The sequence below is a fragment of the Ovis canadensis genome, chromosome 9 (assembly GCF_042477335.2).
Source record: "Ovis canadensis isolate MfBH-ARS-UI-01 breed Bighorn chromosome 9, ARS-UI_OviCan_v2, whole genome shotgun sequence".
NCBI lineage: Eukaryota > Metazoa > Chordata > Mammalia > Artiodactyla > Bovidae > Ovis > Ovis canadensis.
In genome coordinates, this window is record NC_091253.1 from 55,303,643 (window position 1) to 55,328,988 (window position 25,346).

The 25,346-nt window shown below is 38.9% G+C and overlaps 1 protein-coding gene across 3 annotated transcripts in view; it reads left to right on the forward strand.

The window, feature by feature from the left end:
- Nucleotides 1-25,346, forward strand: part of PREX2 (phosphatidylinositol-3,4,5-trisphosphate dependent Rac exchange factor 2) — a 303,487-nt gene that overhangs the window by 251,855 nt on the left and 26,286 nt on the right. For all 3 annotated transcript variants that reach the window (XR_011259007.1, XM_069600206.1, XM_069600207.1), the window contains 2 exons: nt 8,478-8,544; nt 8,782-8,972. Coding sequence is in view for 2 of the 3 variants with exons in the window: in XM_069600206.1 (XP_069456307.1) it covers nt 8,478-8,544; nt 8,782-8,972 (258 nt within the window). In the remaining variant the exon portion in view is untranslated. The remainder of the gene's footprint in view (nt 1-8,477; nt 8,545-8,781; nt 8,973-25,346) is intronic.

Consider the following 25,346-nt stretch of genomic DNA (forward strand, 5'->3'; position numbering starts at 1 on the left):
AGAATACAGTTATAATCAAGGGCTTCCCCAGGGACTCAGTGTTGGAGCAGGTGACCTCACTGCCTCGTAGGGAAGACAGAGGCAATCTTCATAAAATAGTTCTGCAGGATGGAATTGGGCAGGCTTTATCTCCATTATTCTTGGGCTTCCCTTGTGGCTCAGCTGGTAAAGAATCCTCCTGCAATTTGGGAGACCTGGGTTAGATCCCTAGGTTGGGAAGATCCCCTGGAGAAGGGAAAGGCTACACACTCCAGTATTCTGGCCTGGAGAATTCCATGGACTGTGGTGCAAAGAGTCGGACATGACTGAGCGACTTTCACTTTCACTATTTGTGCACAGAGATACTTCTGAGAATAACCTAGATACTGTCTTTGATTTCACACCAGAAAAACTATTAAAGATAGAGACAATGGTGGAAAACTATCTAGAAGGATGCACAGCCCCAGTTTTGTGTCCAGGCCTGAATTTAGTCCCAAGACAGAAACGATGATTGCCCTACTGTGCTACGAAGAAAGTAGAAGGAGGCTTCCAAGTGCCTCCAATGACAATATTAGAAGTGGTAGCTTTTTATACAGTTTGTGATTAAAAGCTAAATAGAAGGTGTCACATGCAGCTCTGATCTACTACACCTTGAATGCCACCAGATTTTTGGGGCAGTTAATAAAGGTCATTTTTGTTATTCTGCAATCAAAATTAAAGTTATGAGTGAAGTAGTGATTTCCCATATTCAACATCTAAAGAATTGAACAAACGCTGCATATACCAATATTTAAAGTATTTGATGTGGGAGATAAATGGTTTCTTGTTTGGTAACTAATCTAGGTTGGGGTGATAGCATAACTTACAGGGGAAAATGCATCTTTAAAAATCTTTCTATGCTTGTTTTAATAACTCAAAACCCTTCCAATGGGCTTCCCTGGTAGCTCAGTGGCAAAGAATCCACCTACCAATGCATTCGATGCGGGTTTGATACTTAGGTTGGAAGGATGCCCTGGTAGAGAAAATGGCAACCCACTTGTTGCCTGAATAATCCCATGGACCAAGGAGCCTGACAGGCTACAGTTTGTGGAGTCACAGAGAGTTGGACATGACTGAGCAACTGGGCATGAGTACAAGGCGTCTCATAGAAGAAAACCAGTCTCACGGAACTATGTTGACAGGGAGGGAAGATTTTAAAGCAATTTCTTAACAAAATTCAATAAAATTGTATTACCATTCATAAATTAAGGATACTTCTACGCATTTGGTTTCTCTAATTTATTTAATTATATTAAACCATCAACTTTGGTCAGTACAAATAAATTCAATGGCATTACTAGGGAGAATGGTGTGAGTAGTGAGGTGGATGGAGTCATCTGAGGGGAGTCGTTCAGAGGTTTGGAAGGAGGATTACCAGGTTAGGCTTCTTGGCAGAAAATTTTGACTGGAAGAGGAAGGATGTTATTTGACAATGTCTAAAAGACACATGGAATCAAAGAGGGTGTATTTACTTTTTCATTGGAATGCATTTGCTCAAATTTACAGTTCTTTGGAGAAAGGACTCAGTAGTAGATGAGATGATTTCTTGTCTATCCATGCTAATTTTCACTTTTCCTTAAGTATGTACTTAGTGAATCACTTAACAAATACTTATTGAGCAGCTGCTTTGGCTAAGGCAATATTCTAAGTGCTGGGCTTACAGAGGTAACATGACATAGATCATGTTTAGTTTCAAAGAGTTCTTTAAAAATTAACCTGTAGTCTGTTCATCTGAAGAATGAAATTACAAAAAAAAAAAGAGTCCTGGGGATCGTCAGTTTCTTAATGTATTTTCATTAGCAGAATTTAGAAATAGTGAGAGCTTCGGGTGGACTCCTGCAGACCCAGGTACCAGGCTGGCCCCTGTGGTCCACTTGTTGACCAGGCACCAGAGCTGCATGCCTGAAGATGGCCCTTGCAGAATTTCTGTGTGGAATGACTAGTGAAAAGTTTTCCCAACTGAAGCCAGTCAGTGAAGATAGGAAGAGTTGCTTCTTACTTCAAATGCACAGATGCCAACACAAGACCAAAGGATCGTGAATAATCTAGGAAACATGTCATCACCAAAGGGAAAAAAGAAAAAAAAAAAAAGCTTCAATAACTGACTAAAAAAATGGAGATCTGTAAACATCCTGATGAAGAATTTAGAATGATCGTCAAAGAAGTATAGTGAAATGTAAGAAAACACAGTCAACCAAATTAGGAAAACACTGAATGAAGAAAATGAGATGTCTAGCAAAGCAATAGAAACCATTTAAAAAACTCAAACAGAAATTCTTGAGTTGAGGAATATATTGATTGAACTGACAAATTTAATAGAGAACTTCAACAACAAATTCAACCAGGCAAAAGGGAAAAAAAAAAGTCAGTGAACTTGAAGACAGAGTGTTTTAAATTATCCAGTCAGAGGAACAAAAAGAAAAAGAAAAACTAAAAAAAGGTTATGTGACTTATGGGATACCATCAAGAGAAACAACCGACTCGTTACTGGTGTCCCAGAAAGAGAAGAGAGAGAGAAAGGGACAGACACTTTTTAAAAGAAATAATATCTAAGAAATTCCCAAATCTGGGTGGAAATTTGGACATCCAAGTTCCTGAGTTTATAGGTTTACAAAGAGTTTCAACCCTGAAAGTTCTTCTGCAAGACACATTGTAATAAAATTGTGTAAAATCAAAGGCAGAATTCTTAAAACTGCACAGAAAAAAAAAAAATTGCTCACGTACAGTACTAGAGAACAAACCCTCCACGAGGCTGTTAGCAGATTTCTTAGCAGAAACCTAGCAGCCAGGACAGAGTGGGATAAACCTGGAGGCCATTGTGCTCACTGAAATAAGCCAGAGAAGGATACTATGTGGTCTCACGTCTATGTGGAATCTGGGGGTGGAAAATGAAGATGTTGAACTCATAGAAGCAGAAAATAGGGAGGCAGGGAAAACAGGACGACGTTGGTCAGAGGGTACAAATTTGTGGTTATGGAGGATGAATGCATCTAGAGAGCTTATGTACAGGCATGTTGTCTATACTTAATAATACTGTATTGAACCCTGAAATTACGCTTAGAGTGGAAGCTGGGAGATTTACATACACAAAAAATGTTAACTAGGTGAGGTTATTAAATATATTATATATTAATTAGCTTGACTCTGGTACTCATTTCACTGTGTATATTTACATGAGCTCACCATAGTATTTACCTTAAATATGTACAATTTTTATTAAAAAATTTTAAAATGTTAAGTAATGAGTAAAAATGATAATGATAGCTATTAATAATATTGGGTGATTTGCTATGTGTCAGATGTTGTACACTAAAGACCTTGTGTTTGTGTGCTTAGTTGCTCAGTCATGTCCGACTCTTTGCAACCCCATCGACTGTACCCCACTGTCTCCTCTGTCCATGGGGATTCTCCAGGCAAGAACACTAGAGTGAGTTGCCATGCCTTCCTCCAGGGCATCTTCTCAACCCAGTGATTGAACCTGGGTCTCCCACATTGCAGGTGAATTCTTTACCATCTGAGCCACCAGGAAAGCCCAATTAAACAAAATCACCACTTTTTATAGGGTCTAGTGTATACGTACAGAGAAGGCAATGGCACCCCACTCCAGTACTCTTGCCTGGAAAATCCCATGGACGGAGGAGCCTGGTGGGCTGCCATCTATGGGGTTGCTAAGAGTCGGACACGACTAAGCGACTTCACTTTCACTTTTCACCTTCATGCATTGGAGAAGGAAATGGCAACCCACTCCAGTGTTCTTGCCTGGAGAATCCCAGGGACAGGGGAGCCTGGTGAGCTGCCGTCTATGGGGTTGCACAGAGTCGGACATGACTGAAGCGACTTAGCAGCAGAAGCAGTGTATAAGTATAGAAGCTGAAAGTTAGGCTTTTAACATCTAAACATGATAGTACTTAATCATGTTTATTTTCATCTTTTCTTCTTTAGAACACTTAACAAGAATTTGCTGTATCATTTCTGCTAGTCATTTGTAGGTAAAACAACACTCCTATGAGTCTTGAAAGAGATCTTATGAATATTTGTCTCTTAATCATTATTTTCTCTCATCAAGGAGGAAACATTAAATATGCTTCCTCTCTATTTTTAAGTTCTGATGATTGTTGAATCCTGTAAGTATTTGCTTCAGTGTTAATTGAAATGTAGCCTAATAGTTATAAACTTAGAAAGAATCCTTCCTACAAAAAATTCTTTTTCAAAAGTGCATAATAGTTATTTTATCTATTTTTAAATTAAGATATTTAATATATTTTCATTTCTCTATCAGGTCACACATATTTTTAGTTGTTCGATGTGTTTTTTAGAGCTCTCATGAAATAAAACTCAATTCAGTACTACATCAAATATTATTACAGGCTATGAATCAGGCACTGTCTTTGATTATGGAACAGCAAACTATAATTTTAGGTGCTCTGTTTTTGACAAGCCAAGAGACAAATTTATCCAAGCAAATCCAAGTTTATCCATTATTGAGGATTTCTCTTCATATAACTTTAGGTAAAACCTGTTTCAGAGGTCAGAACTAATACTTATGGTCACTCAAGCTGAGTGAGATGAAGGTGTAAATCACCATTCTCCTACCTGCTTATTTAGCATGTATTCTTTGCCCATATGTGAGCACAGGTTGAACCTATCTGGTGATTTTCATTTATACAAGAGATCAGTATCTTTTGATGTAATTTTCTATGGATTTTTCCCCTTTAATTTAAGTGCTATGGTAGTCAAAGGCAGTTTAACAATAGTACTTATGAAACAGTCACACCTGTAGTCAACTGCTGTACCATTGTAATAATGGCATGTCTATGACTAATATCTGTAATTGACCAAACACTGTTATAATTCCTTTTTGAAATGCAGAGTAAATGCTAAAATCCAAAAACTACATGATCCAGGTTAGAATATTTAGAGATAGGACATGGTATTAGGAGAATTATATATGAGTCTGGCCAAGTGAGAAATTTCCACAAATTATTATAAATATAGAAATGATCTCATAAGCTCTGATGTAAAGAACAAACAAGAATCTAGCAGAGACCTGAGTGGAATACTGTAGTAGTTCCTCCTTACTTATAAAACACCAGTGACTCTTGCGCCTTAATTACCTCTCTTAGAAATTGGATATCTTCCAGCATGCCCAGAAAAAGGGAGACAGAGGGCCAGAGAGATTGCCAAATGCCAGTCACTTTTGTCATTGATTTAACCTCCCTGTCTCTCCTGTCAGACTTTTGCATGGTCTCTCTTTATGTAAAAACCTGACCATTCCTGGAGCATCAGCTTGACCCTATAGAGCTGTGATCCTAATATGTTACTTATTTGAGAAATCATTTTTCTAACTTGTTAGTATATTAACTTGCATGGGTCTGAATTAATCTTGATGTTCCCTGCACTTATTTTCTGTTTTCACAGCATATGTCAATGCCCTGTGTCCCAGACTTCCTTGGTGGTCCAGTGGTTAAGACTCCCACTTGCAATGCAGGAAGGCATGGGACTGATCCCTGGTCAGGGAACTAAAATCCCACATGCTGCAAAAAAAAAAAAAAAAAAAAGACTAAACTAGTCTTTTCATTTCTAGGGTCTCAAATTTCCCTAAATTGTCATATCTGATGGGTCGTGGACTTCTTTCTATTTATTCTTTTTTAAAAAATAATTTTATTGTTGCTGTTGTTCAGTTGCTAAGTCATGTCCAACTTTTTGCAACTCCATGGACTGCAGCAATCCAGGCTTCCCTGTCCTTCACCATCTCTCAGAGATTGCTCAAACTCGTGTCTATCGAGTCAGTGATGCCAGCCAACCATCTCATCCTCTGTCCTCCACTTCGCCTGCCCTCAGTCTTTCCCAGCGTCAGGGTCATTTCCATTGAGTCGGCCCTTCACATCGGGTAGCCAAAGTATTGGAGCTTCAGCTTCAGCAATTTTATTATTTTTTTAATTGGAGGATTTTCCATTTATTCTTACTTTTTCACTGGTAGCAAAGTTTTCCCTGTAGAGTGCTTCTCCACTGCTTAACAAATTAATTATAGTATCTTAGTTTGGTATTTCATTTCCTCACAATATGAATCCAGCCCACTTGCCCAATACTCACTCTCTCTGCCTTACATGAACCTGCTGTCTGGCGAAGTTGGCTCCATCCATTTCTCTTTCTCTTCTCTTGTTCATAGTGTTGCCTCTACTTGAAATTCTGTTTTTCCATTTTGGCCTGTCCTGAATCCCATCCATCGATCCAAGTCCAACTCATGTACCATATTCTTATGGAGCCTTCCTTCTTCCTCATGTGTGTGTATTTCAGTTTCTTTCTGTAAGTTTTTAACCTACCTATCATTTCCTGCACTACATTCCAAATAACTCTGTATTTGTCCTTGCTGTTAGATTGTATGAGATACTTTCCCAAGATTTGTTTCATTTTAGTTATTTAATTTGGATATATTTATTCTGCATTTATTGTAACATGACATCACCTCTTTCCTTGGTATTTTATTCTCTAGGGACTAAATAGAAAATATCATCATACTACATTTATTTTTTAAGGCAGGGTTCATTTACAAAGTTGCAACAAGGAAACCTGATGCATGCCTGCATGAAGGGAAACTTACTGTTCATCCTATGTAAAGTAGCAGGAGTGTTTTCAAAACCGTCTTAATAAGATTTGCTTATTGAGACAAAGAGCCATGACTTCATTCCTACTAACCTCAAAAGCATATTAAACTACAGTCAGTTTTGGCATTAATCCAGTTTTACCATTAACTCTGTCATAAATTTTGATTAAGGGGTATTGCCAGACTTTGTAATTAAGGGAAGTGCATTAGGAATGTATTTCATGTGGAAATTTGTCATGTTCTGAAAAATACTGATGTTGTATGAATACCTGTAAACCTTAGGGATGGTAAAATTCATGGCTAAACAACCATTTTTCTGAACAGAGAGAGTACCCCAAATTAGTTACAGGCTCAAGTCTAAATTTTTATTTTAAGAAATAATTGATTGAATTAAAATATTTCTTGGCTGTGTAAATTTCATAGGAGTCAGGAAGAAGCTGTATTTCATGGTTACCTTCTCTCAGTGCCTTCAGCCCCATAGATATATTTTATAATAATTTGTCACTTTCTGTAATTGTGGATTAATAAATATTAACTACTCACATAAGTCTGGATCAATAAATATATTTAGCTCTGAGTTTGTCATAAGCTTTTATCTTCTAAAAGCCTTTTGAAGGGTGTGGTTATATCATGAGATGCTTTATCTGTTTTCATTTCGCTCCATAGCATTTGGCTTCCCTGGTGGCTCAGACGGTAAAGAATCCACCTGCAATGCAGGAGACCTGGGTTCGATCCCTGGGTTGGGAAGATCCCCTGGAGGAGGGCCTGGCAAGCCACTCCAGTATTCTTGCCTGGGAAATCCCATGGACAGAGGAGCCTAGAGGGCTACAGTCCATGGGGTCCCAAAGAATTGAATAGGACTGAGTGACTAAGCACAGCACTATAGCATTTAGAAAAAGTGAGATTCTCTCAGAATAAAGTTTTACTTGATGTGGGCATTTATACATTTTAAATCTATAAAATGTTTTATTCTGTTTTTCTATTGGCTTGCTTCATCAAATATGTGGGGGTTTTTCTTTAAGCATTTTGTCCCAGTGAAAATTTGTAGATTTCTACCACGTCAGTTCAAGTGACTATAGCAGGATTAGATCTGCGTGATCCTCCTCTTAACTGGCTGAAACCGTGACAGCTTTTTTTTTTTTTTAAGGACTGTCTCTTTTAGAAAGTAGGGAGCGTGCTCAGTGTGGCCAGCTGTGCATTACTTTTCTAGAGTGAGTTTTCTACTTAGTGTATTAAAATAGTTGTGACCATATTGCATCCTGGTGACAAAAAAGAACTAGTACATCTTTGAAGAGAATTTTACTTCTCATCTGAACATAACTTAGTGGCTGAAAGAATCCAGCTAAGTAATCTGTTTAAAATTAGTGTTTGGAGAATTATTTTCATAATCTGTCACTTGTATAATAAATGAAAACCAGATCATGTTTTTCAACAGTCATGAGAAAATATCTTTCTTCAACTTTTATAATAATATTAATTACTGCATCAGTGAGCATTGATTCTGTGCTGTGTGCCCCCCTAAGTATTTTATTTGCATTAACTCACTTCATTTTTTTGGCTGCCTCATGAAGTATTATTAATATATACTACTAAAATCTCCAAATTACAAAGGAGGAAATTGAGGTATATACAAATTAAATATCTCTCTAAGGCCATACAATAAATAATGGAGGTGATGGTAGCTTTGTTTTTTTTCTGAATGGAAAACTTTCTGTTTTTGGAGTTCCACTCATGCTAACATTAAGCACTTTGTTAATTCATTTGTCTTTAAAAGGAAATCAGTAAAACTTGCATGTCTTCATGCTTTTTAATTTTTCTAACAATGAATGATCATTTATTCTTTGGATTCTTACAGGGCATTCTACTTGGACAAGTCAAATTCACCACCAAACTCTACATCTAAAGCTGCCTACGTAGATAAGGTAAAAATAGACGATTGCATTGACCCTATGTTTTATCATTTACCTCTTATTTAATTTTGTTGGTGTTCTTGAGCACGGTGTCAGTGTAAAATTTGTGAGCTCCAATTCTGTTACCTCCATAATAAAATATTTTAGACTATAGGTTATAATGACTGTGAATTATAGCCCATCTGAAAAGATTTCTTTCTATTAAACATGTCGAACTTTATCGTGGTTTTTTTTTTTTTTTTCCTGCAGCTCATGAGGCCTCTCAATGTTTTGGATGAACTTTATCGACTGGTGGCCTCATTTATCAGGTCCAAGCGCACGGCTGCCTGTGCGAACACGGCTTGCAGCGCCTCCGGAGTCGGGCTGCTGTCCGTGTCCTCGGAGCTGTGCAGTAGGCTGGGGGCCTGCCACGTCATCATGTGCAACAGCGGCGTGCATCGGTACGTGACCCCCACCTTGCTGCATCTCTGCCTGCATCTTTGCTACACCTCGTTATGTTTGGACTTTCTTGTTTATTACATTTAGCTCTGTGAAATTATAGCTGGAAACATATTTGGAATAAGACTTCAGAGATTCGTTAATTCTTGCAGAGTTAATTTCTGGCTTTAGTTCTATTTTCAGTGACTGTTTATTCATACAAAATGAATGCAATCCCACATTTATATCACTGTGGCCTAGAAGCTTATCATTCTTTATATATCTTAAGATTCATACTTTAGGTACAAAACTGTGCATCTGTTTTATGCACTCTAGGAACTTGCTTGGTAGGAGCTGGTGACTAGAATATTTTCTAGAAAAAAGGTTTTTTACCTTTTCTTCAGTGGTTTGGATCAATTGCTGTGAGTTAGATGTTCTCTTGGTGTTACCACTGTCTTCCTACTTCTGGCAAAATCACAGTCCAAAAGCCCACGCGATATGCTCTTCCTGAAACTGCAAGGAGGAGTTTTAGATGGATTCTATTCAGGTGGTTTATCTTACGCATCAGTGCTCTGTTTGGGAAAGCCAGTAGGTACATAAATTCCTACAGCTGTATCAGATGCAAATATGAGTGGAGAACCCCAAGTCAGGTCCTTCTTCATAATCACTTACTCCTCTTCTGTCACATCTCAATTTTCACAGAAAAATGAAACCATATAAGTGAAAACAATAGAACAGGATTTAGTCCTCATTGTACTCTGGTAGGCAGAGAGTCTTCTGTCACCAATCATCGACTGTTCTTAGTATGAGGCCAGTTGGATTTTGAGAGAATAGTAGTTGTTGTTTATTCAAACTTACTTGGTACTTCATCCATGCAAAGGACTGCAGTTGGTGCTATTGGCTGGGTAACATCATAAGCTGATGATGCTCATGTTAGAGACATGAGGCATGAACAACACACAACATAAAATAATAGTAAATAATAATGTGACAAAATAAGATAACAAAAATATAATAAAAATAACAAATGACTTAGACCACAAGAAAAAAATTAATGACTTAGGAGAGTTACGGCGAAAAAATAAGAATCAGAAGCAACATATATCTTGGAGATGGTTGGAACTTTCCCTGGAGAAGGTAGTGTTTGAACTGGGTTTTGATGGGTAGAGGTTTTGAAGAGATAAAAGAAAAAGTTGATTCAAGTCGGTAGGTTTTCATCTGTGAAATTCCATTTGACTTGATATGCCTGAATTATGGATTTCAAGTCCTACACAGCGTGTCCTTGCTTATGAAGTGTGGCAAGACTTTGTTTCTCTAAAAGGAGCAATTTCACTTGTGTGAGTGACACAGTATACAGAATTGCCCCCTTTATTTTAATTGCTGAGTACTTTGTGCTCTATTGCAAGCTTACTCATGCTCACACTCAGTCACTCAGTCGTGCTGACTCTTTAAAACCCTTTGAACTGTAGCCTGCCAGGCTTCTCTGTGCATGGGATTCTCCAGGCAACACTACTGGAGTGAGTTGCCATTGCCTCCTCTTGGGGATCTTCCCAACCCAGGGATCGAACCCACCTCTCCTGCATCTGCCGGCAGATTCTTTACTACTAAACCACCTGGGAAGCATTGCAAGCTTACTAAGAGCTTAAGTGAAATAGCATCTGCAAGTAAATGAGTTCAGCAGATAAATGCTCTCTCTGATCAGTCATGTTCAATCATTCTGTTCTCATTCATTCATCCATTTATTTACTTTCCATTCACTCAGTTAATATACATTGAGCACTAATTATGTGCCAGCACCATTCTAGTTTCTGGTATCAAGCATTGAAAAAAAAAAAAAGCCAAAACCTCCCTACTGTTATATAATGTAAATCATGTGGGAGTGAAGCAGATGACAAAGTAAATAAATGGTAACGTGGTAGGTGACATAAATACAGAAAGGAACAGAAGTCAGAGAGGTGACAGGGGACAAGATGGGATGAGGGGATTTCATCTTCCAAGGAGGAAGTTCTGTTGGGTTAGAGACCTGTGTGAAATGCAAGAGTGAGTCATGCAGATATCTCAGAGAAAGTGCATTCGATTGTAGGGAGCATAGTGCAAATGTGGGAGTCCGAGAGGGAGCCAGCATGATGTGTTCAAGGAACATAGAGGCCACTGTGGCCTTGACACTCGGTATGTCATCACCATGATTAATGTCCTTACTCTGCACTGGTGATAAGATCATAGTTATCTGAGGACTGTGACAACCAAGGGACATGCCAGGCTTCAAACTACAAGTATATTCTCCTATCTCCACATGAATTTACTGAAAGTTAATGCCTTTAAGTTTGCCATTTAATGCAGTTCCCTGGCAGTTCAGTGGTTAGGACTCTGCATCAATTGCAGGGGGCCTGTGTTTGATCCCTGGTTGGGGAACTAAGATCGTTCAAGCCTTGTGGTATAGCCAAAAAAATTTTTTCTAACTGCCAGAGTTTTTTAAACTCTAGAATTTTTTTATCCTAGAATCATGACCAAATTGTCCAAGTTACTCTCTCATATCTCCCATGAGCAGTTTTAGAGTTTGATGATGGATGAGTAGGAGAAATAGATTGGCGTTGCACAACCATTTTTTAATTTCTGTATTCATTGATGGATGTGTTGGAATCACAAGTAACATTGAAATTTCAAAGTATTTTGGCTTTCTCCATTTCTGCAGTTCAAAATAAATATAGCTTTAGTTAATTCATTTCAGAGATACTTACTGAGATGTAGGCAAAAATGGCCCATCACAGATGCTGAAAATTAAGGTTAAAACTATTTGAAAATAGTGCTGTTTTATTTTTCTATTATGCAGAATAATATAGGCATTTAGTAATATCTTTAATTTTTCAGGTAAGGCTATGCTTAGATTTTTCATGGTGATAAAATGTATGCTGATTTATATTAGAATCAGAAATCTTGCATAACACTGTTACTAAAATACTTCTCCAGTAATTATAATTCAGAAAGCTAGGAAGGAACCCAAATAGATCCATACCTACCCTAATTATTGAACATGGAAGTTTACCTTGAGGTTCTGACAGAGGGGAGAAATTCAAACTATGAATTAGAATAAATATTACAGACTATTTTTAGCATTTACTTATAAAATTAAGATGGGAAGTGGTTAACAATATGGCATCCACATTAGATAATCAGTTTCCTGCCTTTTCTGATTTTATCCACCAAGAAAAAGGAATCTAAAATATTTTAAAGTATTGAGTTATAATCCTGTATTTGATATTAAAGAGAAGAATGTGATTTTTCAGAATGAAAGGGCAGTTTTAATTAGCATTCATATCTAGATGTTTTAACGCCAACCTGAATTAGATGCCAGGGTGGCATACTACAGAGAAGGAAAGCTGGCTTTTGTTGTTGTTTAGTCACTGTTGTGTCCAACTCTCTTCAAATCCATGGACTGTACCCCGCCAGGCTCCACTGTCCTTGGGATTTCCCAAACAAGAATACTGGAGTGGGTTTTCATTTCCTTCTCCAGGGGATCTTCCCAACCCAGAAATTAAACTGAGTCTCCTCCTTGGCAGGTGGGTTTTTTACCACTGAGCCGCCAGGGAAGCCGTAATGCAAGATTAGGAGGAATAGAATTCAGGGTGAGTTATTAAAATCTTTTCATAGTGTTTGGCCCACCTTTGTTTTTATTAAATTCTCTTTCCCAGAGCAGTCCTTTGTGTGCATTACAATTCTACTGATGAACTTGCCTGCCTACACTCCTCAATCATTCACTTGTGTTAAATACCTCCATTGTTATTGAATATTGAAAGAAGAAGATTGTCTTTTATTAAGATCAGGCTTTTTTTTTTTTGGCTTTTAAACTGTGTCTGTGATATTAAAAGCTAGTTTGATAAATGGAAATTTTCCAAAGTTCCCATTTCGTTTTCATCTCTTACACCTTCTATCAAACAACATACATAGTTTTATTAGTACCTATAGTTTAAGAGCTTCCCTGGGGGCTCAGTGGTAAAGAATCCACCTGCCAGTGCAGGAGATGTAGGTTCAATCCCTGGGTCAGAAAGATCCTCTGGAAAAGGAAATGGCAACCCACTCAAGTTTTCTTGCTTGAGAAACTCCATGGACAGGGGAGCCTGGAGGGCTACAGGCCATGGGATTGCAAAGAGACGGACCATGACTGAGCGACTAACACTTTACTCCCCTATTGCTATGTTGCCCCTCCCCGCTTCCCTCTTCCCACTGGTAACCAATAGTTTGTTTTCTCTGTCTGTGAGTCTGCTTTAAAGCTCTCTTTTGTACCATGCAGTTGATTGCTGCAGCCCTTCCAAAAGTATGCCAGAGGGTTTCTAAACTTCCCTATTACTTCCTTCTGCTGAATCCTTCCGTTCATTGTGGTATTTCATTTTGTTTTGCTTCTTCCCCCCCATCGCTGCTTAATAGCCAACTGTTTTCCTTTAATCATTATATTGACGTCAGCATATTGCAAAAATTATAAAACCCAAGCCTGAGCCTTACCACCTCCAAAAACAAAAATTCCACATCCCTCCTACGATGTTTGTTTCTGCTTCCTTCCCCAGTGGCAACAAGTAGGTGGACATTTCCAGAGGCTCCCTGAAAGGTTAGGTCAAGGAAATTTCTAGTGAGGGCAGGGACTCTGGAATCACAGCGTTTCCCTCTGAGGATTCGTTCCAGGGGGTTTTGTCCATGTCCTCTTTTAATCTAGGGCTTCCCTGGGGGATTAGAGGGTAAAGCATCCGCCTGCAATGCTGGAGACCCAGATTCAATCCCTGAGTCAGGAAGATCCCCTGGAGAAGAAAATGGCAACCCACTCCAGTACTCTTGCCTGGAAAGTCCCATAGACGACAGAGGAGCCTAGGAGGCTGCAGTCCATGGGGTCACAAAAAGTCAGACACGGCTGAGCAACTTCACTTTCCTTTCCTTTCTTTTAATCTATTCATGATAGATTTTCAGTGGTGTAGGTATTCTGGGATGATCCTTCAGGAAGATGGGTCATTTGAGCCCAGGCCTCACATCTGTCCCACCTGTGATGTCTGAGCACCAAAGCCTTGGAGATCTGTACACGTAAATTACCTTTAATCTTCAAGCTTGGTTGTGAAGATGAATCTCTTCCAGGAAACAAGGCCCCTCGTTAGCTAATATACTTGGCATTCAGTCACCAGTGGGCGATGTGAACAGCAGCATCAGAAGGGGCTGGCTCGCTGTGTCGGGGCTTCACCAGCACCTGCAGCAGCAGCACCATAGCCGCCTTGTTTTGAATCCCATGCAGGTATGAGGAGGAAACAGCCTATGGCAAGGCCTGTTCTCATTACTGAAAAGCATGATGATAATGAGCCCGTTGGCTGCCATTTATGTATTCCAGTGTTGGACTGCTTTTTCTTTTATACATTCTGGAAACCCATTTTAACATATATAAAGCTTTAGGAGCTAAAAAAAACTATATATATGAAGTTTCTAACTGAAAAGGAGTATATTTCCAAGATGCATTTCTTAGTTGGTTATTTAGAAACTGAGGCATAGTTTCACATTGGCTAGTATGCAGAGGGTGGTTGAATTCTCAGTCATCCATCTTCCAGCAGAAATGTACAAAACCCATCATGTAACCATAAAATAAAACCCAAAATATGACTCAGCATTTTTCAGAAAAATGAAATCCAGGAATTAAAAACAACTAAAGAGAAATGTGTATTACTAGTTTGGTTAATGAAACAGTTATTTAAAATGAAAATAAACAGTGTAGTGATTCTTAATTCATAGAAACAATTTTAAAAATTCTTTTCTAAGGGAACTATCAATTAACAATTTTAAAAATCACTTTTGTTTGACTTTAAAGAACTCTTTCTTAGCAATATTTTATTCTGGCATCACCATGACATCAAAGGACGAATTGACAAATAGGCTCAGGGTAAGGAATGCAGACTCTTATAAAAAGTGGAGCACTCAAGGTAACCTGGCATAGGTGACCAGAGTCCTAACAGAGAAGATGATGCAGCTGCGACAAAAAGCATCAAACACAGGAGGAGATTTACTCTGGGGATTTCTGTATGTAGGTTAAATTCTAGGTATGGGAGGGAAAAAGTAAGTGATTGCTATAAGCAAATGTAGTTTTAAAATTGTATCCACTTATTTTTTTGTCCAAACTGCGTTGGAAATTTTAGTAATGAGATTAGTGGAAATACTTGAATTTTTAATCTCCAGAAAGATGGCTAACTAGAACAGAAGAAACTGGTAACTTATGATGCCAGGATCCTGTACATTCCCAATAGGAAGTCCTAAAATTATGCTCTTATAGTTAGGAATCTAAAATATGTTAGTATAAAGCACTTATTTTGTATAAGGATAGTCGCAGCAATGAGTGATAGTAGCAGTGAGTAGTGATATTTAAAATTGTCATTAGATATGGCTGTAGTTTAGATTATTTTTCTTTAACAGTTATAATTTGATTATGGCCAATGCAACTCTTCCCATTTGTTAATATCTAGTAAAATCATTAATGAATTATACCAAAAAAAAGTGAAAATATAAAATTATGTACCAATCTTTAGAAGGGAAAAAATAAAATGCTATAATAATAGGGCTCTGGGAGAAAGACAAAGTATATCTTACTTATGCTATAAGTATACATCTTACTTACTCTCGCAAACTTAAAGGAGCAGAACATTGGTCAAGGGGTACAAAGTTTCAGCTATACAAGATGACTAATTCTGGAGATCTGACATAACAATGTGAATATACTTAATATTGTATTATATTCTTGACATTTGCTAGGATCTTAAGTGCTTTTACCACCAAAAGAGGAAAGAAAACAACAACAACAAAGATTATGGTAACAATGTGAGGTGATCAATGCATTAATTAGCTTAATTGTGAAGAATATCTTACAATGTATATGTATATCAAATCACCAAGTTGTATACTTTAAATTTATATGAGATTTGTTAATTATACTTCTGTTGAAAGCTAGGGGAGAAAAAAGAAAAGTAAACCCAGATCTTCAAATTATACTAAGTTTTAAAGTAGGCAAATAAAACTCTACAGTTTATGCTAATTTAAGCAACCAGATAAGTAAATTGATTCTCTTAGAATTATATCAAATATCTCAAACACGATAGAAGTTTTATTCTTTTACCTTTTTCCATTATCTCTTGCTAACGTTCTTTCCCCCAAAGAGGTGACTAGATTTGGATATATGTTCTTTTTTCCTGAATTTTTCTTTGCAGTTGATAGAAATCTTAATAAATTAGTACATTAAATTATTCTATTTAAAAATGTTCATCACTTTCATTAGATTACTGTGAAAGAAGAATAAAACAGTAATTATGAGTCACTTCTTATTGTAGTGGTTTCTAGCTCAGACTGCCAGTAATCATGTGTTGTTGGCTAGGCAAGCTTTAATGTCAATACTTATAAAGTCAGAGCTTATACCTTATTACCTTTTATCATTAAAGTTGGGAAATTCTAGGTACATTAAACATATCTTGAGAAAATAATCTAAATACATAATTATAAGTGATATTTCATCAGATTTTGCTAAACCCAATTTTTCTATTTAACTAGTAAAATTTAAGTATTTACATTTCTGAAACTGAGCTATTTGAAAGTGACAAGTGTAGAATCAACTTTAAATTACAGTGTTAAACAGGGCATGATTCTGCAGATTTTATTTGAAAGAAACTGAAGCTATTTTTTTCCCTGAACCTGCAAAATTATATAAAAAACAAAGTTCCAGTCATTCTCTAAGATGTATTCCTGAGGATGTCATGGCTAGTGGTTTTATGAGTGCTCTAATAACTGTCATAAGCCAAATTTTCCATCCTCCAGAGGAGGGAAGAAGTATGGGTGTCTCACCAGTATAAATGTTTCATTGGCCAGCACTTTCAGAATTGCCTCTTTTTCTGTGTGACCTGAAGAAGGAGAGCAGGTGATGTGAAGGCAGCTGATGGGAGGAAGCAGCAATTTCTGCCTCTATGATGTTAATTTCAAGTGGGCACGAGGTCATCTAATCCTCTGGAGGAATACTGAGACGTGAGATTTCAATCCTTTTAAGCAGGAAGAATGTAATGTAACACCTGTTACAGGTTTTAAAGCATGGATAGTGTTTACCAGGTGACAGAATGGAGGAGGACATTTCCCTGTAAAGGAATGGTACGAAAATATAATGCTGAGGGGTGTGAAAGCATCGGAAGGGGCTGAAGGTCACAGTAAAGAGTTTGCTATTTCTGCACAGTGAAATGAGGAAGAAGCCGTCCTGGGAGAGAAAAGGAGCAAGAAAGACAGGAATTGGAGCATGGAATGCCCTGCCTACTGAGTTAAGAGCTGGGGACTCCCTCCCAGAGACTCTGAGAAGCCAGTGAAGGACTTTTAGCAAAAGAATAACATGGTTAGATACTTGAAAAATATTTTTTAAATGAAGAGCAGTACCGTGGTCTACAATGGGACAAGGACGGAGGCAGGGAGACAGCCAGGATGTTACAGGACTTCTGCCACATGATGAGGTCCAAAACTAAGGCCTGGGCACAGAGTTAGAAGGGAAAAGACATGTGAAAAGTATGGAACGGCAGTACACAGAACTGGGTAACTGGGGAGGAGTAGAGAACAGGGGAGAGAGATGCTGACTATTCCAGTGTAGACTTAAAAAAATGCTCAACATGGGAGTTGCAAATTAAGTTTTATCTGGGGCAAAATGAGGACTGCAGCCTGGAAGACAGTACCTCAGATAGCTCTGAGAAACTGCTCTACAGAAGCTGCCAGGGAGGCTGGTATGTATAAGGTTTTGGTGAAGGGGGAATACATGCAACCAAGCACATATTTTTCCAGAAGGTTCTGCTAGTCATGAAGAACAGCCATCACCATGAAGGATTTCATTGCTTTTCTAGATATAAGGAGATGCACGAATTGGGCTCATAAAATCAGCTTCTGAAAACGTCTATCTGAAGACCCATCCTGCCAGTTTTTCCTCCCAAGCAGAGTGTCTCATTTCTGCTTTCCCCCTGAACTCCTTTCAAGGGATGTTGAAAGTCAGCAGCTGCATTGCTGCTGCTGCTGCTAAGTCACATTAGCACATGATTTAATCCTTTTAGAGGTAGATGGCAAGTGCCCATGGCAAGTGCCAATTTGCAGTTAACATCAGCGTGGAATGACTGAGGGAAGGGAGGCTGCTGTGGTGGGGGTGGGGAAGGTATGCATTTGAAATGAGGGGATTGTGGAGACAGATGTTGCATTAAACTATAACATGTTGAGTTTTAGATGTTCATGGTGTGCCTGTGTGTGTGTGTGCACTCAGTCATGTCTGAACTGTTTGTGACCTCATGGACTGTAGTCCGCCGGGCTCCATTCTATCCATGGGATTTTCCAGGCAAGAATACTGGAATGGGTTGCCGTTTCCTCCTCCAGGGGATCTTCCCAGCTCAGGGATTAAACCCGTGTCTCTTGAGTCTCCTGCATTGGCAGGCAGATTCTTTACCACTGTGCTACCTGGGAAGCCGTACCTATATAGGGATGTCATTTGATGGATTCATACTCAGCAAGGACTAAAGTTGTATGTGAGTACAAGGGGGTGTAATAACAATAAATAATCAAGTATATATATAATCTCAAAGGGTAATGGAAAAACAGTACTAAGAGTTTTCTGGGAACATGCTTTAGGTTTTAGGAGCAAAGAGGTATTCCAGGAACAGACACAGAAGTGTAATAACAGAAGACTCAGCTGCCAACTGTGGAAGGTGAGAAAAGATCACCAAGGAGTGTGTTAAAAGTATTAAGATTCCTTGATTCTCTACCACCAGTCCCCTGTACACCCAAGAGCCTCAGAATAAAGCACTGTAGGATCTACGAGAAAGGAATGAAAAATATTCAAGCAAAGTTCTGCTTAGTATCTTGCATAAACAGGTCAAAAAGAAAACAATTATCCTGTCAAAGGATGGGGGCAACAGATGAAAATCATATACTGCTACTGCTACTGCTAAGTCACTTCAGTCGTGTCCAACTCTGTGCGACCCCATAGTCGGCAGCCCACCAGGCTCCCCCATCCCTAGGATTCTCCAGGCAAGAACACTGGAGTCGGCTGCCATTTCCCTCTCCAATGTATGAAAGTGAAAAGTGAAAGTGAAGGCGCTCAGTCGTGTCCGACTCTTGGTGACTCCATAGACTGCAGCCTACCAGGCTCCTCGGTCCATGGGATTTTCCAGGCAAGAGTACTGGAGTGGGGTGCCATTGCCTTCTCCAAAATCATATACTGGACACCCCTTAAGCATTGGTGTCATCAAAAAACCTGCAAGAATTGAGGACAAAAGTCCAGTAGCCAAAACAGATGGACTAGAGAGGGAGTGTTGAGGACCTTTGGGTAGCCTTTGGGTAGCCAGGATTAGGGTCCTCATCTATTCAGTTAAATTCCAAAAATAAAACCAAAACAAAAGTGAAATCAACTGGAGAAAGGGTCCCAGGCTGCATCATTTTAAATGCAGAGAAGCAGGTTCAAGCCTGGTGGCTGTGATCATGAAGGTCCTACCTTACCCACAGATGCTTCATATTCATGTACATTTTGAGCCTAGCAAACACCTCCTACTATGGCCGAGTGCTCAGTTACTCGTCCCCCAAAGGTCCATAATTGCCTCTGTGCTCACCACAGCAACGAACCATGTCAGAGTAGAACATGCCTTAATGTGCTTGATGAGATGGGAACGAGGGCTATGGAATGTGTATGCCTGGCAGTTGATTTTGAAGCCTGGGTTTAAAGATAGACATAGAGAACTTTCTGAGAATGTACTGAAAGTTGCAATAGAAAAGTCCTATTATCTTTAATGGGAATTTCATGGCTAATTCTCTGTGCAGTGCTGAAAATGTGCCCTTTAAACACGATTGCTTTTTTGCCTTAAGATATATGGAGTGAGCCAGAGTATTCAACTTGGCTCCGCTTCTGCTGCCAGGATCTCTTTCCAGCTGTTGCCCGCTGCTTCTCCATTCTGTTCAGTGGTTTTCTATGGTGCCACCCTCCGCCTGCCATCTCTCTGCTTTCCTTTCAAATATTCATTAACCCCTTGTCTTTCAGCGCTCAGACTGTGAACCATAGGAGTTGGTACAGAAGATTTCATCAGCACTGCCTATTTGACAAGAGTCAAATAATAATGTTGAATGGGCTTCCCAGGTGGTGCTAGTGGTAAAGAAACTGCCTGCCAATGCAATAGACGTAAGAGATGCAGATTGGGTTCCTGGGTGGGAAGGATTCCCTGGAGGAGGGCATGGCGACCCACTCCAGTATTCTTGCCTGGAGTATCCCATGAGCAGGGAAGTCTGGCAGGCTCCAGTCCGTGGAGCCTGTGAGTCGTATACAACTGAGCACATGCACATACATATGTCTGTAAGTATATTATTTAATCTTTAAAACAAATAGCTGTTTGCCTGTTTTTCACATTTAAAAATATTTACTTTTTTCGTTAAGAAAAGTGCCTCCTCTGTTATAAGGGGAAAAGGACAGAGGTGTTGGGTTTTTGAATCCCTGCTGACTGGTGGCAGTTTTCTTAAGCTTTTCATTTGTCACAAACACAGTGCTCAGGGTGACCAAGGTGGGAAGGATCAATAGATCTGCAGTGGGCTTTGCATATTAATTTTGCAGGCACTCTGCATGTGTTGAACCAAACTAGTCACTTCAGGATTGATTGCTGTGTAACATAATGCCTTAACCCTCTGATGTATAGTTCTTCCTCGGTGTGAAGTATAATAAAAAGAAGCAGGGAAAATAACACCCTGAAACATTAAACAATTAGTTTCTTCAATCGGGTGCTTCCTTCTGGTTGTCGATAGACTTTTCACAGTGGTGCCCTGTGCTCAGTAGTTAAAAGTAATTAGAAGCCAGAATAAATGAGATTCCTGCAGGAATGAACATGCCTTACACAGAACAGTACATTTCATATAGAAAAATACAAATCTGTAGTAGAGAAGGAACGCGATCTTCTTTCAGTTTATTTTTACTGCTTGATTGATTTACAGTCAATATAATTGTTCAGCAATCTGTGAAGCTAGTTCCTTCTTAATCATGAACACATTTCAGTATGAGGAGGTCCACATTCATGGTGAAGCGGTTTGGGCTGGCTGCGTTAGTATCTGCCTGAATGATGCACTGAGCATATAAATGCTGAGACCAAGATTGGGACTGTTGAATTATGCATCTGGGAAGCTGAGAGTCTCTAAATGCAATGATCTTTGTGATGTGATTTTTGTATAATGGACACAGTCCTAGATTTTGAATCAGAAAACTGGTTTTGAATCCTGTTACTTGCTGTGTGACCATGATTATATCACCTGGTCTCTTAGAGACTTAGTGGTGTAATGGAAATAATAATTTCTTTTTGAAAAAGATGACATGAGAATTAAGTGAGCAATATATGTGAAAGCATCTAGGGAAGGACCTGGCAATAGTGTACACTCAATTGTTTCTATCTTAATCTCTGTTTCTAATAATGAATCCATCTTCTCACTTCAGAGATAGATATATGAAATGCAATTAACTAGATCATTTTGTTGTTATTGTTCAGTTGCTAAATCATGTCTGACTCTTTGCCACCTCATGGGCTACAGCACACCAGGCTTCTCTGTCCTCCACTATCTTCCAGAGTTTACTCAAATTCATGTCCATTGAGGAGAAGGTAATGGCACCCCACTTCAGTACTCTTGCCTGGAAAATCCCATGGATGGAGGAGCTTGGTAGACTGCAGTCCATGGGGTCGCTCAGAGTCGGACACGACTGAGCGACTTCACTTTCACTTTTCACTTTCATGCATTGGAGAAGGAAATGGCAACCCACTCCAGTGTTCTTGCCTGGAGAATCCCAGGGACAGGGGAGTCTGGTGGGCTGCCGTCTATGGGGTCGCACAGAGTCGGACACGACTGAAGTGACTTAGCAGCAGTAGCAGCATGTCCATTGAGTTGGCGATGCTACCTAACCATCTCATCCTCTGCTGACCCATTCCCCTTTTGCCTTCAATCTTTCCCAGCATTAGGATCTTTTTCAGTGAGTCGGCTCTTCACATAAAGTGGACAAAGTATCAGAGTTTCAGCTTCAGCATCATTCCTTCCAATGAATATTCAGGGTTGATTTCCTTTAGGGTTGACTGGTTTGATATCTTTGCTGTCCAAGGGACTCTCAAGAGTTTTCTCCAGCACCATAGTTAGAAAGCAGACTAGATCATACCTACTAAAGTAGGGGAAACCTTGTATCTAAAACGAAATCAGTGGTTGCTAAGGGAGTAGGTATTAAATATTCTCACCACAAAAAACAATTAATGTGATACGATGGAGGTATTAGCTCTACAGTGGTAAGCATTTTACATCATATAAGTGTATCAAATCAATATGTACACCTTTAACCAGCACAGTGTTATATGTCAATTCTCAATAAAGCTGGAAGAATCACAGTGATGAGTCACAGTAGCATGGCAGATGTGTATGAAAAATATGAGCTCACTCCTCTGATCTTTTAAAAGTGGAATACACAAAACAGTAGATCCTATTACAGCTTATTTTTAGAATCCTCCATTGATAGCTTATAGAAAGTCCTTCAAGAACAGAAGAACTGGATCCCCTTGAATTCAGGGATGGGAAGTCTTCTTCCCTTGAGACAAAACCAAGAGTATATGTTAAAACAGAGACAGGCATTAGGACTTGGAAAGAATCAGGCACTAGCATTTGTTTGCAAGTCATGGAGGGAGGGAGTAGCCGTTTATGGAGTATTGCTACAGGGCATGCTCCGTGCCGCCCCAAACCAGGGATGTAAGATGTCCTTGCTCTCCTGGCACTTAACAGTCTGCGGTCTTGATGAGGGGACCACGTTGGGAAGCCAGTCAGCCATATTGTGTGGCACCAGTTCTCATATGTATAATAGGAGAAAGAGAGCCAAAAGATTGGTGGGTTTTTTTTTTTTTTTTCGGTGAAGTAACTCAAAGAAATAGACACATGCTTTTGAAACTACAGGAGAGATGAAGCATACGTCATGTGTCATTTTGACAATGTAAAAGAACTGATTCTGCTAGGGTCCCAACCATTGTCTTCTGAACCTGGAAAATATTGGTGCATTGTAAATGGACCATTTTGATGAGAGAATAGTGATAATTAATAGAATTGATGTAAGGCTAATAAATCAATATAGTATAATGTGTGATTTCCTTGCATTACCAAAACCCATCCAGAGTTGCTCATCAGAAGCCATGGTAGGAGCAGTGGTTCAATCCAGAAAAAGGGAAATGCAAGTCATTGCTGATGAAAGAAAAGCTATATCACGTTTAGAAATTCTAAGGGAATCTGTGATTGGTTTTTTACTAAAATTTATTGTCTCTACAATTCAGTTATTACTGTACCAAGTTTATTTAGTAAGTGAACATTTCTTGAACAAATAGATGGCCAATGTAGAGTATAAAGAAATTAATTGCATCTTTTAGGAGTTACCTGTAATACTGTTGGAACACATTAGGAATTCATGTAATTTTTTTCAATAATTGTTTATTGAATGCTTACTTAATCCCAGGAAGTATACTAGTTCTAGGAAGGTTGCAATCAATACAGGCACTAGTCTGGCCTATTTGTGGTGGAAGTGACAGTAATATTAATGAAAGGTGCTAACATTTGTTGAGAATATACTACATGCTATATATATATGAGACGTGAATTATTTTATGTAATTCTCAAAACAGCACTCTGAGGTGTATGCTATTCTTAAAGTCAATTTACAGGTGAGAAAACAGTTTTAGAAACTTATGTAATGTGCCCAAAGTCACAGAATCATCAGCAAATTCAAGCTCCAACCCTGGGGGTTTGCCTCTAATGCCCATATTCTTCATCCCTACACCTTTCAAACAAGTATAATAGAGCATGACCAGAGGTATGATATGTGACCCAAACCAGGGCATCAGTGAGGAGCAGCATATGAGAACCATGGAAGGAGGTGACTTCAGGGTACTGTGAACGGTAGAGTTGAAGCGTGGACTAGAAGTAAGGAAAACCAGAGACCATATTGTGACGACTTTGTGTTTCAGGTTACCAAATGGAAAGCCATTGAAATGTCTGCCTTTTCACCTGCATTTGTAAAAGATCACCTCCGAAGAATAGTGGGAAGAGACAAGATAAAAGGAGTCAGAGTGAGGTTACATCAGTCTCGGCAAGAGATGATATTAGCAGAGCAGCTCAAGTGGAGAGACTTGAGAGATAGTAAGAAATATGAAGTGGACTTCCCTGGTGGTCCAGGGGGTAAGAATCTGCCTGCCAGTTCAGAGGACATGGGTTCAATCCCTGGTCCAGGATTTCCCACATGCCACAGGGCAGCTGAGCCTGTGAGCCACAACGGCTGAAGCTAGTGCGCCTAGAGTCCATGCTCTGCAACAAGAGAGGCCACCTCAATGAGGAGCCCGCTTGCGCAGCTAGAGAAAGCCCATGCGCAGCAATGAAGACCCAGTGCAGCCAGAAATAAATGAGAAAATTAAACTCAAAATAGATCAATATTTCAATAAATGCAATCAAATAAACATTTTTAAAAAGAATTATGAAGTTGACAAGCATGAAAGATACTAGAGTAGATACCTTAGTACATTTATCTCATAATTGATGAGTTTGGTTTGAATGGCTTGGGAGCTTATAACATAATCTGGAGGTGAAACAATGGGTCATCTTAAATAACTAGAGAAAGGTTATAGGAAAACAATAATGTTAATCTTGACCACACACACTCTGGGAAGGCTTTACAAAAATGAGAAGGTTGAAGACACTACAAATATTGCACATACACCTTTAAGGAATTAAATAATTTCTACATCTTATTTCTTCTAACAACTTTCTTATTTCTTTAAATGCTGGCACTTACATTAATATTTAAAAATTAGTAAATATGAGAATCTTGGATTGCACCATACTTAATATACCCATTACTGTAATGTCTTTTAAACAGTGTGTCTAAAAACTAACTCATTGGACACCTTAAATTATAGTAACTTTGTAGCACATTTCAAGAATTTTAAGATTGAGATTAAATAAGAGAATGTTAATGGAGAATCTCTAACTCATCTATGTCCTCCAACTGCTTTTTTATTTATTATTATTATTACTATTATTGGCTCTGTTGAGTCTTAGTTGTGGCTTGCAGGATCTTTCCATGTGGTTCACAGGCTTCTCTCTAGTTTCAGCATGTAGGCTCAGTAGTTTCATGTGGGCTTAGTTGCCCCAAGGCATGTGGGATCTTAGTTCCTCGACCAGGGATTGAACCCACATGCTCTACATTGGAAGGCAGATTCTTAACCACTGGAGCACCAGGCAAGTCCCTGTTTTTAGTTTTTAATGGCTGAATAAATTGGGATCATGAGAAAAGCACAAGCACGAAGTATAAAAACATTTGGAAAGTTAGCAGAATCATTTACATT